At 46.8% G+C, this 14,154-nt stretch overlaps 1 protein-coding gene and 1 pseudogene across 14 annotated transcripts in view; one reads left to right on the top strand and one right to left on the bottom strand.

The window, feature by feature from the left end:
• FANCC (FA complementation group C) overlaps positions 1–14,154 on the bottom strand; it is a 325,195-nt gene that overhangs the window by 21,188 nt on the left and 289,853 nt on the right. For all 14 annotated transcript variants that reach the window (XM_073021384.1, XM_007969912.3, XM_073021383.1 and 11 more), the window contains 2 exons: positions 6,033–6,085; positions 4,666–4,765 (listed from right to left, as the gene is read on the bottom strand). In XM_073021384.1, coding sequence (XP_072877485.1) covers positions 4,666–4,765; positions 6,033–6,085 — 153 coding nt within the window. The remainder of the gene's footprint in view (positions 1–4,665; positions 4,766–6,032; positions 6,086–14,154) is intronic.
• Positions 2,809–3,736, top strand: LOC119624410 (small ribosomal subunit protein eS26 pseudogene; annotated as a pseudogene).

Here is a 14,154-nt window from a genome sequence, read left to right on the forward strand (position 1 = left end):
GATTGGCCACATATGCATGGTCTGCATCTGGACTCAATGCTGATCGATGGTTGTTTTTTCCCCAATACCTCACTGTCTTGATTACAATAGGTTTTAAAATCTTTTTTTTTTTTTTCATTTTAAGACAGGGTCTCGCCCTGTCATCCAGGCTGGAGTGCAGTGGCATGATCATGGCTTACTGCAGCCTCCACCTTCTGGGCTCAAGCAGTCCTCCCACCTCATCCTCTCGAGTAGCTGGGACTACAGGCACGCATCACCATGCCCAGCTAATTTTTTATTTTTTATTTTTTTTTTGCAGAGACTGGGGTCTCACTGTGTTGCCCAGGCTGGTCTTGAACTCCTGGACTCGAGCAATCGTCCCACCTTGGCCTCCCAAAGTGCTGGGATCACAAGCATGAGCCACCGTGTCCAGCCAGGTCTTCGTTTTTTTGTTCAGTCTGACATTTCTGCCTTTTTACCAGAATATTTAACTTCCATTTAATTGCTGAAATTAATGTCATTCTTGGTGGTTTTGGGTTTAGGTCTACCTTTTGACATTGGTTTTCTTTTTCCCCCTCAATTTTTTTTTGTTCCTTTGGCAGTTTACATTTCTATTTTTTGGCACCTTAACTCGATCCGATTGTGCCAAGTTCTGGCCTCCCCGGCCCCACACCCGCTCCCAACCTCACATGAGGGCAGGTGCGGGGTGGGGGGCGAGGGGGGCAAGAGACCTCTCAGTGTGGTGTCCCTTTAAAGCGCTGGTGGCCTCCAGTCTCCATCCACTTTCTCAGGTGCTCTGTATGCCTTCAAATAGATTTTAAAAAATACTTGGCCTGGAGTTTATCATTTTTATCTCTGGGAGATTTAATCTAGCTCATGAGCAGATGCTGTCATGGCTGCAACCAGAAACTGACCTGACTGGCTGTACTAAGCCACAGTGCAGGCTTAGGATAAGTGGCTTATCACACCCGCCTCAATTTCTGCCTACTGTCTGATAGGGCATAATGATGGAGCTGACTGTGTCCTCCAAACAGAACAGGGGCAAGAGCAAAGGGTAAGAAAAGACAGAATCACTGACGTGAGTGCTTCTGATGATGGGTGAGAATGTGGATTTACGGGATCACTCATAACCCGTTGCAGGAGTGCAAATGGGCACCAACACTTCTGAAATGAGTCTGGCAGGATCTATGAAAGCTGAACCTCTGCATACCGAACACACTTCCACTCCGAAGTACCTATCCCAGAGTGTTCACGCAACATGGCGGGATCTATGAAAGCTGAACCTCTGCATACGGAACACACTTCCACTTCGAAGTACCTGTCCCAGAGTGTCCACGCAACATGGCGGGATCTATGAAAGCTGAACCTCTGCGTACGAAACACACTTCGACTCCGAAGTACCTGTCCCAGAGTGTCCACGCAACATGGCGGGATCTATGAAAGCTGAACCTCTGCATACCGAACACACTTCCACTTCGAAGTACCTGTCCCAGAGTGTCCACAGCAACATCGTTTGTAATAAAAAACAAAACCTGGACGCATCCCAAGTGCCTCCCAGCAGCAGGACGGCTGTACCGTCACACGTTTTCACATGGACTGTGCATAACAACACTTCCCCACAGCCACACATGGCAACATCAAGCAGTCTTTGCTGAGTGGAAAAGCAAGTCTCAAAAGACTGCACACAGTATGCTGCTCCTGTTTGTTTTATAAAGTGCAAAAACAAACGAAACTAAACAAAACATTGTTTAGGCAGTCATATATATGTGATCAAACTACCTTTAGAAAGAACAAAGGAATAATAAACATAAAATTCAAACCAGAGGTTACCTGGAGGGAGAGAGGCAAGGAGGAGCACGTGGGTAGACACGTATTCAGATGATTAGATATCAGGTTTACAGATATTCATTTTATTAAGAAAGAATTAATGAATAAACCACAGAGAGAAAAGAGGGTCATGCATCTACCAAATACAACATGAGGGGTTTTGATTAGCTAAAAATGGACACTCAAGAAGGCAGAGGGTCAACAGATGCAGATGGCCATCAGTTAAAAAGGCAGGCACACAGAAACAGCTCTAGGAAGAGAAATAAACTAACAGATACCTATGCAGGCATCGGCAAAACGAAGAGACTTTGCTCTCCTTTGTTGAGCTGAAGGTAAGGGTGGTGAATTCCTGTTTGCTTTCGGATCCCTGCCCTGCCTCACACCAGGACCCGGTGTGTGGTCCCATGTCCTTAGATAACGTATGCCTGGTCAGGGCACTATTCTCAATTAAAAGCAACTGCAACATCAGTCCCAATCCATAGTGGCCACAGCCAACACAGAGGCTGAGGGTGAAGCCAAGAAGAAAAACAGGCGCGAGCTAAGCCTAAAGAGCACAGTGGCGTTCCTCCGCGGCCACTGCTCCAACCCAGGTGTGCTCCGCGAGGCCGAGGTGAGACTCCCTAGAGGCCCGTTCCTAATGGGGACTACAAAGAATACACAAGGGAGGCGCAGGGACATTGACAGTTAGGCTTAAAATAACCGTGAGGGCCAGCCGTGCCTTCCAGCTGAGCCGCCTCCAAAACTCTAGGTGGGACCATGGAGAGCGCAGCTTGCTACAGCCCAGCTAACTTCTCCAGGGAAAGTGAGGGTGGGAAAAAATAAATCACAAATATTTATTGTTGGCCAGGCACAGTGGCTCAAGCCTGGAATCCAAGCACCTTGGGAGGATCCCCTGAACCCAGGGGTTCGAGACTAGCCTGGGTAACAGAGAGACTCCATTTCCACAAAAAAAAATTTAAAAATTAGCTCAAAGTGGTGGCTTGAACCTGTGGTCCCAACTACTCGGGAGGCTGAGGTGGGAGGATCATTTGAACCCAGGAAGCCGAAGGCTGCAGTGAGCCATGATCACACCACTGCACTCCAGCCTGGGTGACAGAGTGAGCGCCTGTCTCAAAAAATAAAATAAATATCTATTTATTGTTGTTTTAAAAAGCAGAAACAGGCTGGGTGTGGTGGCTCACACCGGTAATCCCAGCACTTCGGGAGGCCAAGGTGGTGAGATTGCTTGAGCCCCAGAGTTTGAGACTAGCCTGGGCAACATGGTGAAACCCCATCTCTAATAAAAATGCAAAAATGAGTGCTCCCTCCAGTCCGTGCCTCCAATATGATGAAAAAAAGAAGGAACAACGGTCGTGCCAAAAAGGGCCGCGGCCACGTGCAGCCTATTTGCTGCACGAACTGCGCCCGATGTATGCCCAAGGACAAGGCCATTAAGCAATTCGTCATTGGAAACACAGTGGAGGCCACAGCAGTCGGGGCGTTTCTGAAGCGAGCGTCTTCGATGCCTGTGTGCTTCCCAAGCTGTACGTGAAGCTACAGTACTGTCTGAGTTGTGCAATTCACAGCAAACTAGTCAGGAATTGATCTCGTGAAGCCCACAAGGACCAAACACCCCTACCCCGATTCAGACCTGCGGGTGCTGTCCCACGTCCCCCACCAAAGCCCACATAAGCAGCTGAGTCCTTAAGGACTGAAGACAGACTATTCTCTGGAGAAAAATAAAATGGACATTGCACTTAATAAAAAAATACAAAAAGTAGCCATGTGTGGTGGCGTGCACCTCTGGTTCCAGCTACTCGCAGGGGCTAAAGTGTGAGGATCACCTGAGCGTGGGGGGTTGAGACTGCGGTGAGCTGAGATCACATCACTGCACTCTAGCCTGAGTGACAAAGTGAAACCCTGTCTCAAAAAAAAAAAAAAAAAAGAAAAAGTAGAAATACCAGCTAAAACCTAAGAGATCTGTTTGACGTTGGCAAGGGGTGTGATCTGGTGGAGCCGAGCACTGTCGCTCTGCTCTCAGAAGTCAAACTGCAGAGCTTCACAGGGGCCGTGACATACTCCACAGATGGGATGCGCTGGACCAGCACCCCTCTCGACAGGCAGTATGTCCCATAAACATTACTTCTGTGGCCGTTAGAAATCAAGGCCAAATAAAATGCTGAAAGGTGAAAGCTCTCTGGTAGCAAAGGTTGCTGTTTCACGAGGTCACTCTAATTGGTCAGTGACCCTTGGCAGCTGTTGCCCAGCCTCTGCTGCTGGGGACCTGGAGCACAATCTTCTGCAGGGTTCAGGCCTGGCCTTTGGTTTACTGACTGTGCCTAACACACACCTCCTGCTCACTGCCCTTCCTCACTCTTCCTCTAGTTAGTCAAGCTTTTCCCAGTCACTCTTACCACCTCCTTTCCTGGAATCCAATTCACATTTGGGTCTCTGATAAGAATAAAGATGCAAATAATGAAGAATGTCCGGGACTGCTTTGCAATAAATGCCCTTTCCTATTCAGTGCATGCCATACAGACCCCAGGACGCCTCCTGCTGACCTGGGAGGCTCAGATGCAGCCAGAGGGCAGTGTCCGGCTCGGCAGACAGCGCACAGCACAGGGCCACGCATGCTGGCTTGACAGAGTTCTCAGACACAACAGTAGACAGATGCTTCTGGGTACCAGGGCACGGGACAGGCAGATCTTGATTTATGTTAAGTTAAAATGGTTTAGCCTTTGTTGGGGCACTCATTAGGAACCTTTCTTTGTGAGCAAAACAGTCCATCAGAATTACTGAAAATAAAGTGCTCTTGTCCAAATACTCCCAACAGCCTCTTATTCTTTGGGATGAACGAGTAATAGATGCAATATAACAAACCTGCTTGTTTTCTTTCTCCAGAGCTTCTACGAAGCACTGCGTAAACACTTGAATAGTGGCTATGATTTCCGGGGCCCCATCGGTTTCCAGGAGTGCACACCTGAACAATGCAAAGTCAGATCAGAACACGTTTAACAAGTAATCCGGCAAACATAAAAACGTGTACTGTATAAGGGAAGAGTGGAAACACTTTTTTTGTGCCATAAGCTTCAGCAGTATCTCAACTCATCAGATTTCAGTCCTTGTGGGAAAGCAGGATAAATCTGTTGCTCCCTTTTATAAATATTTTCTTTAAAATTGCAATGGGTAGAGCTCTCTTTCTTGGTTCTTAAATTATTAAGGAACGCAAATGCCTTCCATACAGGCTTGCATACTCTGTACAAGTATTTTTGTATTGTATGCCTGGACACGCAACATCAACATTCTGCTTTCACAAGTGGAGAAACGGCTTGGACCATCCACCCAGCAAAGCAGGAAAAGAATCTGTGTGTACCTGTACCTGGTTTGGTTTCCGTGCATTTTCATACAATTAATTTTTCTTTATGTTTGTTTAAGCAAAAAAAAAAAAAAACCTCAAATTTTGCTAGCTTTAAACCCTAAACAGTCATTACTGTAAAAATTCCTTTCCCCAAAGTCTGCAGTCTGCCCTGCAGCCTCTGCTGCTATGAATTAGGTGGGAGGGACTAGAGAGAGAGCTGATACGGGCTCCCCTGGAAGAGGGGCTGGGACACTCCCAGGTTGACAAGCTCCCCAGCTGGGTCCAGTCTTAGTACTCCATGGTTAAAACTCCCACTGACTGCCAGCCACAGCTCAGCTTCATGGCTATGAGCTCCTCGTCTCTTGCCGTCTGTAAATCTAATGCATTTTCCAAGAAGTACTCGTATTTTCAAAATAAACATTCAATGTGTTGTAAGAGAACATGCAAGGTGTATTTTGCCCCACAGAAGAGCTCTGTTAAGAATGACTTTATTTATTTTTCTTGGCTTTCTTTAGCTTTAAAGTCTTTTAAAAAGATTGGTCAGCCCTCACGTGGTGAAGGCAGTATATTGCTACCCTTTATTCTGAGCTGAGAAAAATCCTACATGAATATTTCATGATATTAATATCTAACTCAATTCTGTGTTTCTATTATTAGAATCTTTAAAGGCTAAAGAAAAGAAAGTTATCTTAATTCTTAGGCACTGGCCTTTAAATTTACACTGATTTTTTAGTTTTTACCTCTACCACAAAGCTCAGAGGAATAGGAGGGAATCAGAAACTCTGATTTCCCTGTGGTACAGCCAGAGACTACCACAACATTTTCTTTTCATGTTTGGAAATGGAACCTTTTTTGCATCAATTACTAGAAGAAACAGTGTAACATTTACCTGAACATCTCATCAACAACCCGGAATATGGCAGGGTGGCAGGCTGCTTGAGGCTGTAAAAGGAGACCAGGAGAATGTGAAATATCGCGGGCACTTTCTCAGAAACTTGCTATTATCAGCTCCAGGAGTCATCGGGAACTGCTCATGTCCAGAACACTGGCATATTCCTTCTGGTTAGAAAACAAGCACTGCTGTACTGAAAGCACCCCACACAAGTGCAGACGGCGGCCTGGGCGGGGGGTATATTCCTCTGTATACTCCTGTATGTCCCACGTTTTCTACAAAAGCTCAGGCGATCCATCATACAGGATCAGTAGCTACTACGGAAACTTAAAACACGCTCTGCCCGCCTGCCTGTGCTGCCAGCTCCCCGGAGTGCGCCTGTGCCACCTCCGCAAACGGCTCCCGTGCCTGGAGCTCGGCCCTGCCTGCAGCCTGCTCACTCCTGCCTCTTCGGTCACGGGTACATGATAATCAGAACCATGACTGGCAAACCAGCCACCACGCTGGACTCAACCACCTCGCATCTTAGTGCACTGAACAGCTTCCGTGATTTAAGACGAAAAGCGGGTTCGTGAAGAATAAAAGGCATCTAACTTAACTTCCCCTTGATCTTCCGGCCGTGGGTTCTGATTCCGGAGTCTGCGGAAGCCCCGGGAGCTGGCGGCAGCTTCCCCGGCCCAACCCCCGGTTCCCTGTCGTTCTGGCCAGAGCTCAAAGTAGGAGATGACGCCCGATGCAAACGCCCATTTGTGTTCCAAAACAGGCCCTTTATAGCAGGGTCCGTGATGCTTCCGGCACCAGGAGCGGCTTCGTGGAAGGCGCGTGTCCGCAGACGCGGGGGGGAGACGGTTCCACGGAGCCGCCGCCCTCAGTCCGGGGGGATTCCGCACATGCGCAGTCACCACGGGGCGGCCCTGACGCGCAGGCGGATCGGGGCTCCCGGAAATTCAGTCAGGCTGCACGTGCTATGACTACAGCTTTGGGAAACGCTGTTCGCAGGCCCCATCCGTCCATCCGCAAGAAAAGAGGCGGCTTTGCTCCGCCCCGTGCCCCGGCGCACACTGCGGCAGCTCCGCCCTCCCCGGCCGCCCGCGGACACCGAGCCCGCGCCCTCTAGCGGCCACCCGCCAGCACTGCCGGCCCCGCCGGGCTCCAGGCAGCAGCCCGGCCACTTGTCCAGGGCAGGATAATCGCCTTTTAATTATTTCAGGATTTCTAATTCGCAAGTTAAAACGTCCTGCTCTTTAAATAATCTATGCTCCCTCCTCCTTCACTGATGTGCATTTTTATCTAAAAGGAACTTGAAACTCTTACAGATAAATTCATTATCTATGCAAGAAAATAATTTGGCAGGACCACGGTTCAAGAGAGAAGAGGCAGGTTATTTCGTGGCTTTGAACTCAGGCATGTCAGTGAATCTCCTGCTGCCCAGTCTCACTGTAAATAACAACAGTTATTAAGAGGTCACTGGATATAAGCACGGAAAATATAAACGTTTCTATGCATTCATAACGAAAAAAATAAAACGAGGGGAAAGCAACTGCATGTCTTGAAGAAACATGATTCATCGAAGTTTGCCAGAGCAATTTTCAAAGTTTGCACGACAACATGCCTATTGAATAAGAGTGTTTAAGATCAAATAGCACTCTTTTGTGCCCACAGGCAGACAGACAAGAAAGAGCCTGGAAATGCATTGATAAGATCAAACTTGAAAATGGTAAAACTGAATTTCTTTTTTCTAAATAGTCAATCTATAGGTCTGATGATAGTAGAGAATCATTCCATACTAATTATAGTGATTTCCAAACAGCAAAGAAAATGATGATCAGATGTGTAGATTAGGGCTACCATGAAAACCACTGGGGCAGCAAAGAAGCCAGCTCTAACTCCATTCGTCAGAAGAGAGTGAGAGCTTGGATGCGCTCTTCTGCTGTGAGCTGTTTTCTAGCAAAATCGCTCCGTCCGATATTTTAAATGTTTGCTGGCTGTGTGGAATCTGCTTGTTCTTTCCCGTACAGATGGACTCTCCTCTTACATTTCTTTCTTTCCAAATATTTCAGACCCTTGGCTACTCTCAGCCTGCTTCCACAACCCATTTTGGCTTTTAAAACAGATAAAAGACCAGGAGGCAGGGGACCCTGCAGAAACAGCAACGGCAGAGATTTTGATTTGAAAACCAGTCTCCCTTGCCACCCTACAGCTGTGAACAGCTCCTTCTCATCTGCACCCCTCACCGATGGCTTTTAAAATGAGACTCTTTATACTTTCTGAGCACATAATTTCAGGGTCAGTGAGTCCCCTCATGAGGACTAGAGTACTACAGGTCAGGCATGTGTCCCAGCGACATCAAATCACAAAAGCAATCTTAAGCTGCTTTTCTTATCAAGATAATCTTCCAAATAGAATTAAGGTTTTAATACACGCTTCTTTGGAAGCCGTATCTTCCCCCCAAATGTCTGTAGCCTCCTCTAAGTGATGACGCAGGCGTCTAACCTCTGTGAATCCTGTTTTATGTGTAGGGTGGGCCACTCCGGTAACACACCAGAGGTCACGCTGCAGCCCAGGGCTCCAAAGCCCCATGACCGGGGCCATTATCTTTTCTATAAAAGCAAGGAAAGAAAATAAACCTTTTGTGGTTTCCATCTGTTTGTTTTTCTCCATCCTACCAAAATCTGTTCCTTCTCAAGCTCTCTCTTCTCCATCTGGCCTAACGATTTCCACGGGCAGATCATTTCAACTCGAGGGGAGCTATGTCAGCAGGAGGACTTCAATAACACGAGTCTTGTCCTTCCCTCCCTATTTCCCCGAGTCTTTCCACTGAATGCCCAGGATGACTGGGGGGCAACGATGGAGAGCTCTGGGTTCTGCCTTCCTTCTCCTATAGACCCGATTGTTCTGCTGGGTGTGCATCCCCTTGGGCTAATGAGAGCTTTCCCTCTCATCTCCCCTCACGGCTACCCCAAACTGCATCATCTCTCCTCTACCTAGAAAGATGCCCATCTTCATCCCTGAAAACACAAAGGAAGACAAAGTCAACATGGAGTCGATACACAATCACCACGGTCTCAAATGCCTGTTTTGGAGGACAGGCAAGGGAGAGACCAACTTGTCACTCTGCACCATGAACTGTGCAAGTTACACAGGCTCTTGTGCCCGGTCCTTGATGTTTACTTAAGCTGTTATTTTCATACCGACTCACCAGTGATTATTACAAGCCACTTGCTACTTGAAAGAGGCCTGAGAACGCAGAAAAACAGAATTCTCAGGAAGAAGCATTTCTTTTTTTCTGTCATTTGCTGATTTTGTGTGTGTGTGTGTGTGTGTGTGTGTGTGTGTGTGTGAGAGAGAGAGAGAGAGAGAGAGAGAATAGGGAAAAGGAGAGGGAGAAAAAACAAACCAAAAAGAGAAATTGGACTATGATTTAAGGTAATTCACAGACAAAAGCAAATCCCTTTTAGAAAAAATAAAAAGGCAGTGAAGCAACAGAAAAAATTATCAAGTACTTTCCATCTATCACCTTTCATAGGTATATTCGCCTTAAAAATAAAGAAGGAAATAGCAGATGACAGAGAAGCTGAAGTTCATTAAGCCTGCCATAGATTCTTTCCTGGTATTTTCATGTACTTGCATGCAGTTTAAATATTTACTTAGGAAATGGGTCATTTAAAGAATCAGCTAATGGGCAGCTTCCCCTCCAGTTTACCCAGCAGCTGGACAATCCCGTCCCACTGTGTAGCTGTTTCCGAGCCACTGTTCTCTCCACAGTGGGAAGCCCTTGTTGTTAATATGTGCATATTCACCACAAAATACCTTTCTTCTTAAAAAGAAGATTCTCCATAAGAGTCATTTCACCAGTGAACTCCTCTATTGAATTGAAAAATGACTTGGCTTGAGCAAAACCTATTTATACAAAACCTTTACATCTATCATGTACTATGAGGCACCTTTATAAATATGTATTTTTTATTATGCCATTTGCTTCTTTTCTATTTTCAAAATACTAAACATAAGACTCTAAATATCCCTTTTACATTTTCAGATCTATTTTGTTTTAAAACATTCAGGTTCCTTTTAACAAATTGGAGCTTGGAAAAATTATTCTTTTTAATCTTTACCAGATGTTGTTTATACACAAACAATTTTTTCAGTACTCCATAATGCAATTATTGTTTAATTAGTGATAAATCTGTCATTCCTGGGCTTAAGAACTTAACAAGTACCAAATGTACTTTTGCGTCTTAAATTTACATGAGCTCTCCTCCGCATTTGGACACAGAAGTGGGAGGCACAGGGATGCCCAGCACCCCCTCCCCAGCCCCCGGATGCCCAGCACCCCCTCCCCAGCCCCCTACCCCTGCCTGAAGTCCTAGCCTTGCCCAGTGGCCTCTATCCAATTAGCCAGGGTAGCCCAGGCTGGAAGAAAGCTCCTGGCCACCTGCTGCTTCACAGCTCAGCCTGAGTGGCAATGACCCCTAGGTCCATCCCTGCTTTGTTTCGGGGTTTTTTCCTCTCTCCCTTCATCTCTGGCCACAAGGTCTGCATCCCCAATTGCAATTCCAACTGCAATTCCATTGCAAGGAAACTTGCAGTGTGGGCCTCTGTCTTCACAGAGACGATGCTGGAGGATCTGGTGCCCCCCTGAGGCTAATTCTGGAAAGTGCAACTCCAGTCCAAGACGCAGAATCTTCCAGCTTTTAGCAACACACATCAGCCAGCACTACTGGACCACTGCTAAATTACCTGCTTCAGCGCCTGTTCAATTACATGCACCACATTAAAGAGCTCAAAAGGAAGTGCTGAAAAGACTGAAAAAGCAGGAAAAGAAAACCCTGGCATGTTACTGAAAAGCTACTTAAGCACAGCAAACTGACGATATCACCCAGGATGTGGAGTGAACTCTTCAGCACAGCATTTTACCAAGGAGGAGCTGCACACTGGGAGTCTGTGTAAAGGAAGTTTCTTTTTCTTTCTGAAGTGCTATAATTGCTAACTGGAGAATGAGGAAAAAAACACATCCTATCCCATATCAAGGAGGATATATACTGAGGTATCTAGATGCTTTTTATTCTTAAGTTCTTATTAGATAAATCTTCTGAATTGCACCATAAAGATTTTTAGGTAGGAGAGAAAATGAAGCATATTCTGATATCAACTATTAGTGAAACAGAAACAGAACACTCAGCTGGGTGCCCCTCTGCTCCTTTTCTTTTGGGGACAAGTCTGCCTGGAAAGATAAGGCTCCTCTGCTCCTTTTCTTTTAGGGACAAGTCTGCCTGGGAAGATGAGGCTCCTCTGGACCCAGCTGCAGGTGGGCCCTGCCGGCAAAGGAACGAAAGGGAGGGCATGGGAACCGGGCACCTTCCAGCCCTGGCATGCAGCTTGCCAGCCAAGCACAGTGCCACCCTGACACCCTGCAGACACTTTTCATTCCAATGTGGAATCCAAACAATAGCTTTCTGGGCTCCACAAACAGAATTGTAACTAGAAAACATAACATCCTTCCAATTTGGGGCCAGCCTTGGGAAACCGAATAATGCCAAGAAGGCAGCATAATTAACAAGTGGCTTTCACTGCTGTGGGTGACATCAGTTTTTAAGGTCAGGTCTGAAGCTACGGATTATGGTCTTCCTGTGCCCGTGCTGTCAAGGGAAACACAAGACCATCTGCTTTTGAAAAGTTTCAGTCTGTGCAGTAAATGACCATCTAGGGCTAATACCTCGCTTGACGTAGGAGCCACCAACTGTGGCGGACAGCATGACCCGAGGGCAGTCCGGTCTACCGCACGGAAGCCACAGGGGAAGCCTCAAAAGTGAACGGGCTTTGAAAACTTCTCTTTCATTTTAGATGTTAAATACATACATAGTCATTTGGAACTCAGGTAATAAGAGACTAACCCCTCATTATTCATGGTCTTAATGGGAAATACCAGACCTGCGAGTCCAAGAGGCCAAAGAACATGTGGGAAGGTCATTTCACTTCGTCCAACCTGTACCACACTTTTATCTTTTGTTTTTGTTACATTTTGGTAACTACAGAATTTCCAGGACTCATTCTGGATAGTCCCAAGAGAGAGAAACATAATTAACAGTGCTCTATAAAAACACAAGTTATGTAGACCATCACACTTTAATTACTCTCAGAATCCAACAATAATGTAATAGGCATCAGGTTTCCTCTGGAGCACGGCACAGCAGTCTCGTGCTATCCGAGTCTCAGAGATCTCTCTGATACTTCTGTACAGTCCTGTCACTGCACCAAGATGCTGCACTGCGATAAATGAATCAGATGATGCAATTAGGAAGCAGGCTCTTCAGGTTACCCCTGCAGTCACTTAGCCACGTCACAGGCCTATTCCAGCCTGCCTGGCTTTCCGGCACTGCAGGCCTGGGATGCTGAGGAGAACAGCCCACACCCATCAGGGGCTTCCACTCATCGTCTGTATTGTAATTACCTCCTGGAACCATGAGGCGCAGAGAGGTCACATCCTGCCAGTGCCACAATACATTAAACCAAATAACACCCTCTAGAATCCCCCTTTAGCCATAATGGAAGCTCTGAATTTCTGCACACATGATCCTGATAAAAGCTTTTGTAAGTCAGCGGACTTCAAAGCTGTGTGACTCGTGGGAGATTACTGTAAACTACAAACTGCAGACTGAGCATCATACAGTGACGTGCAATGGGACAGCCTGCGTTCGCTGCTTGCATCTGCCGTGCTCACCACAGTGCTACTCAGGCATGAGGGCCACAGGCAAAAAGGACATGGAGAAGGTTCAGAGAAGAATCCAAGGATTAAGGAAAGGCTGGAGAAAAGGCAATGGGACTAGAATTTCTCAACAGGGAGAAGACTTAAAGAAAATGTCATAAGCACCCTGGGAGCAAGCACATAGCCCAGTTACAATATTTTGCCACTGAAAAGGGCCCAGAGAAACTGAAGTCCTAGTATGCGCATGTCAGTTAGAAACAGATTTAGTGGACAATAGAGGTAATTTATGACCTTGAATCACCAGGAATGGGCTGTCAGAGGGCTTCTGAAAGTCGTGATTTATTTTGAATTGTACTGCAATCATTTTAAAATAAGGTGCATTCCTATTTCTTGCCTTAATATACGACTCTTTTGGATGGTAAGGTTAGGTAGTAATTATCCTTAAGAAATCTCTTTGGGCGCTCTCAGTCTTAATATACACGTCTTCCTTTCTCTTCTATCATGGCAAACTTTCAAGTCAGGTGGGATCAGTGTGCGCAGCCTGAGGTATGGGTGAGAGCAGCGTGGCTGTCAGCACCTGCAACCCTATGCACGTTGCCCTGGGAGGCCGAGGGAAAGGTGAAAGGGGCCATGAAACAAGGGGAGAAACGGGATCAAGGAGGAAGGCAACTGATTCCATTAGGATTCCCTTAGACAGTCGGCAACTAGAAAGAGAAAGAAACAACACAGAAGTCCCAACTGAACTAAACAAGTTGAAGGCCTCTAGGAGGTAGGACAAGTGGGCACAGCCAACCTCAGAGACTTCCTCAGTCTCAGCTCAAGGGCGAGGGTGAACACTCCCTCCTTCCCAGAGTCCCGGCCAACAACTGAAGACCGGACTGTTCCCTGTGGCTCTCGGAACTCACTTTCTCTGCTTGTAGGAGCAGGAAGAGGTGGAAGGCAATCTCTGTGCCACATCGCTGCAGGTTACGAAAGCTAAAGGGAAACAGGGCAGAGTCCGCTGGGGCTCCTGGAAGACAAAGCAACTGCAGGTTTCTGAATCGTTTTTTCAGGGTGCCTTGGTCTTTATTCCCGTCCTACAAAATGTGCTCCAGTCCCACAGAGCTGCCTCCCACGAAGGAAGATGACTGGCGAGTCAGTGGTGGCGAGGGCCGCTGAGAGCCCAGGGTGCCCACGTGGGCCGGAGTCCCCGGCTGCATAGTCCTGAGGGGGAAGGGAGCCGGCATCACTGCGCAGGGGAGGGTGAAGGCAGGTGGCCTCACACCAAAAGAAAACTTACAGAAGTCTTAGCAGGTTCTGCTGCTTTAACCATTTTTCTGAGGTTTTGTGTCTCTCGAGTATTTCACCTTTCCTCTACTGAAGAGCTAAAAGTTTATTTTTTGAATGTTTTTAATTGATTCCTCCTCTTACCCA

This window comes from Chlorocebus sabaeus, chromosome 12 (genome assembly GCF_047675955.1).
Source record: "Chlorocebus sabaeus isolate Y175 chromosome 12, mChlSab1.0.hap1, whole genome shotgun sequence".
In the NCBI taxonomy this organism is placed as follows: domain Eukaryota; kingdom Metazoa; phylum Chordata; class Mammalia; order Primates; family Cercopithecidae; genus Chlorocebus; species Chlorocebus sabaeus.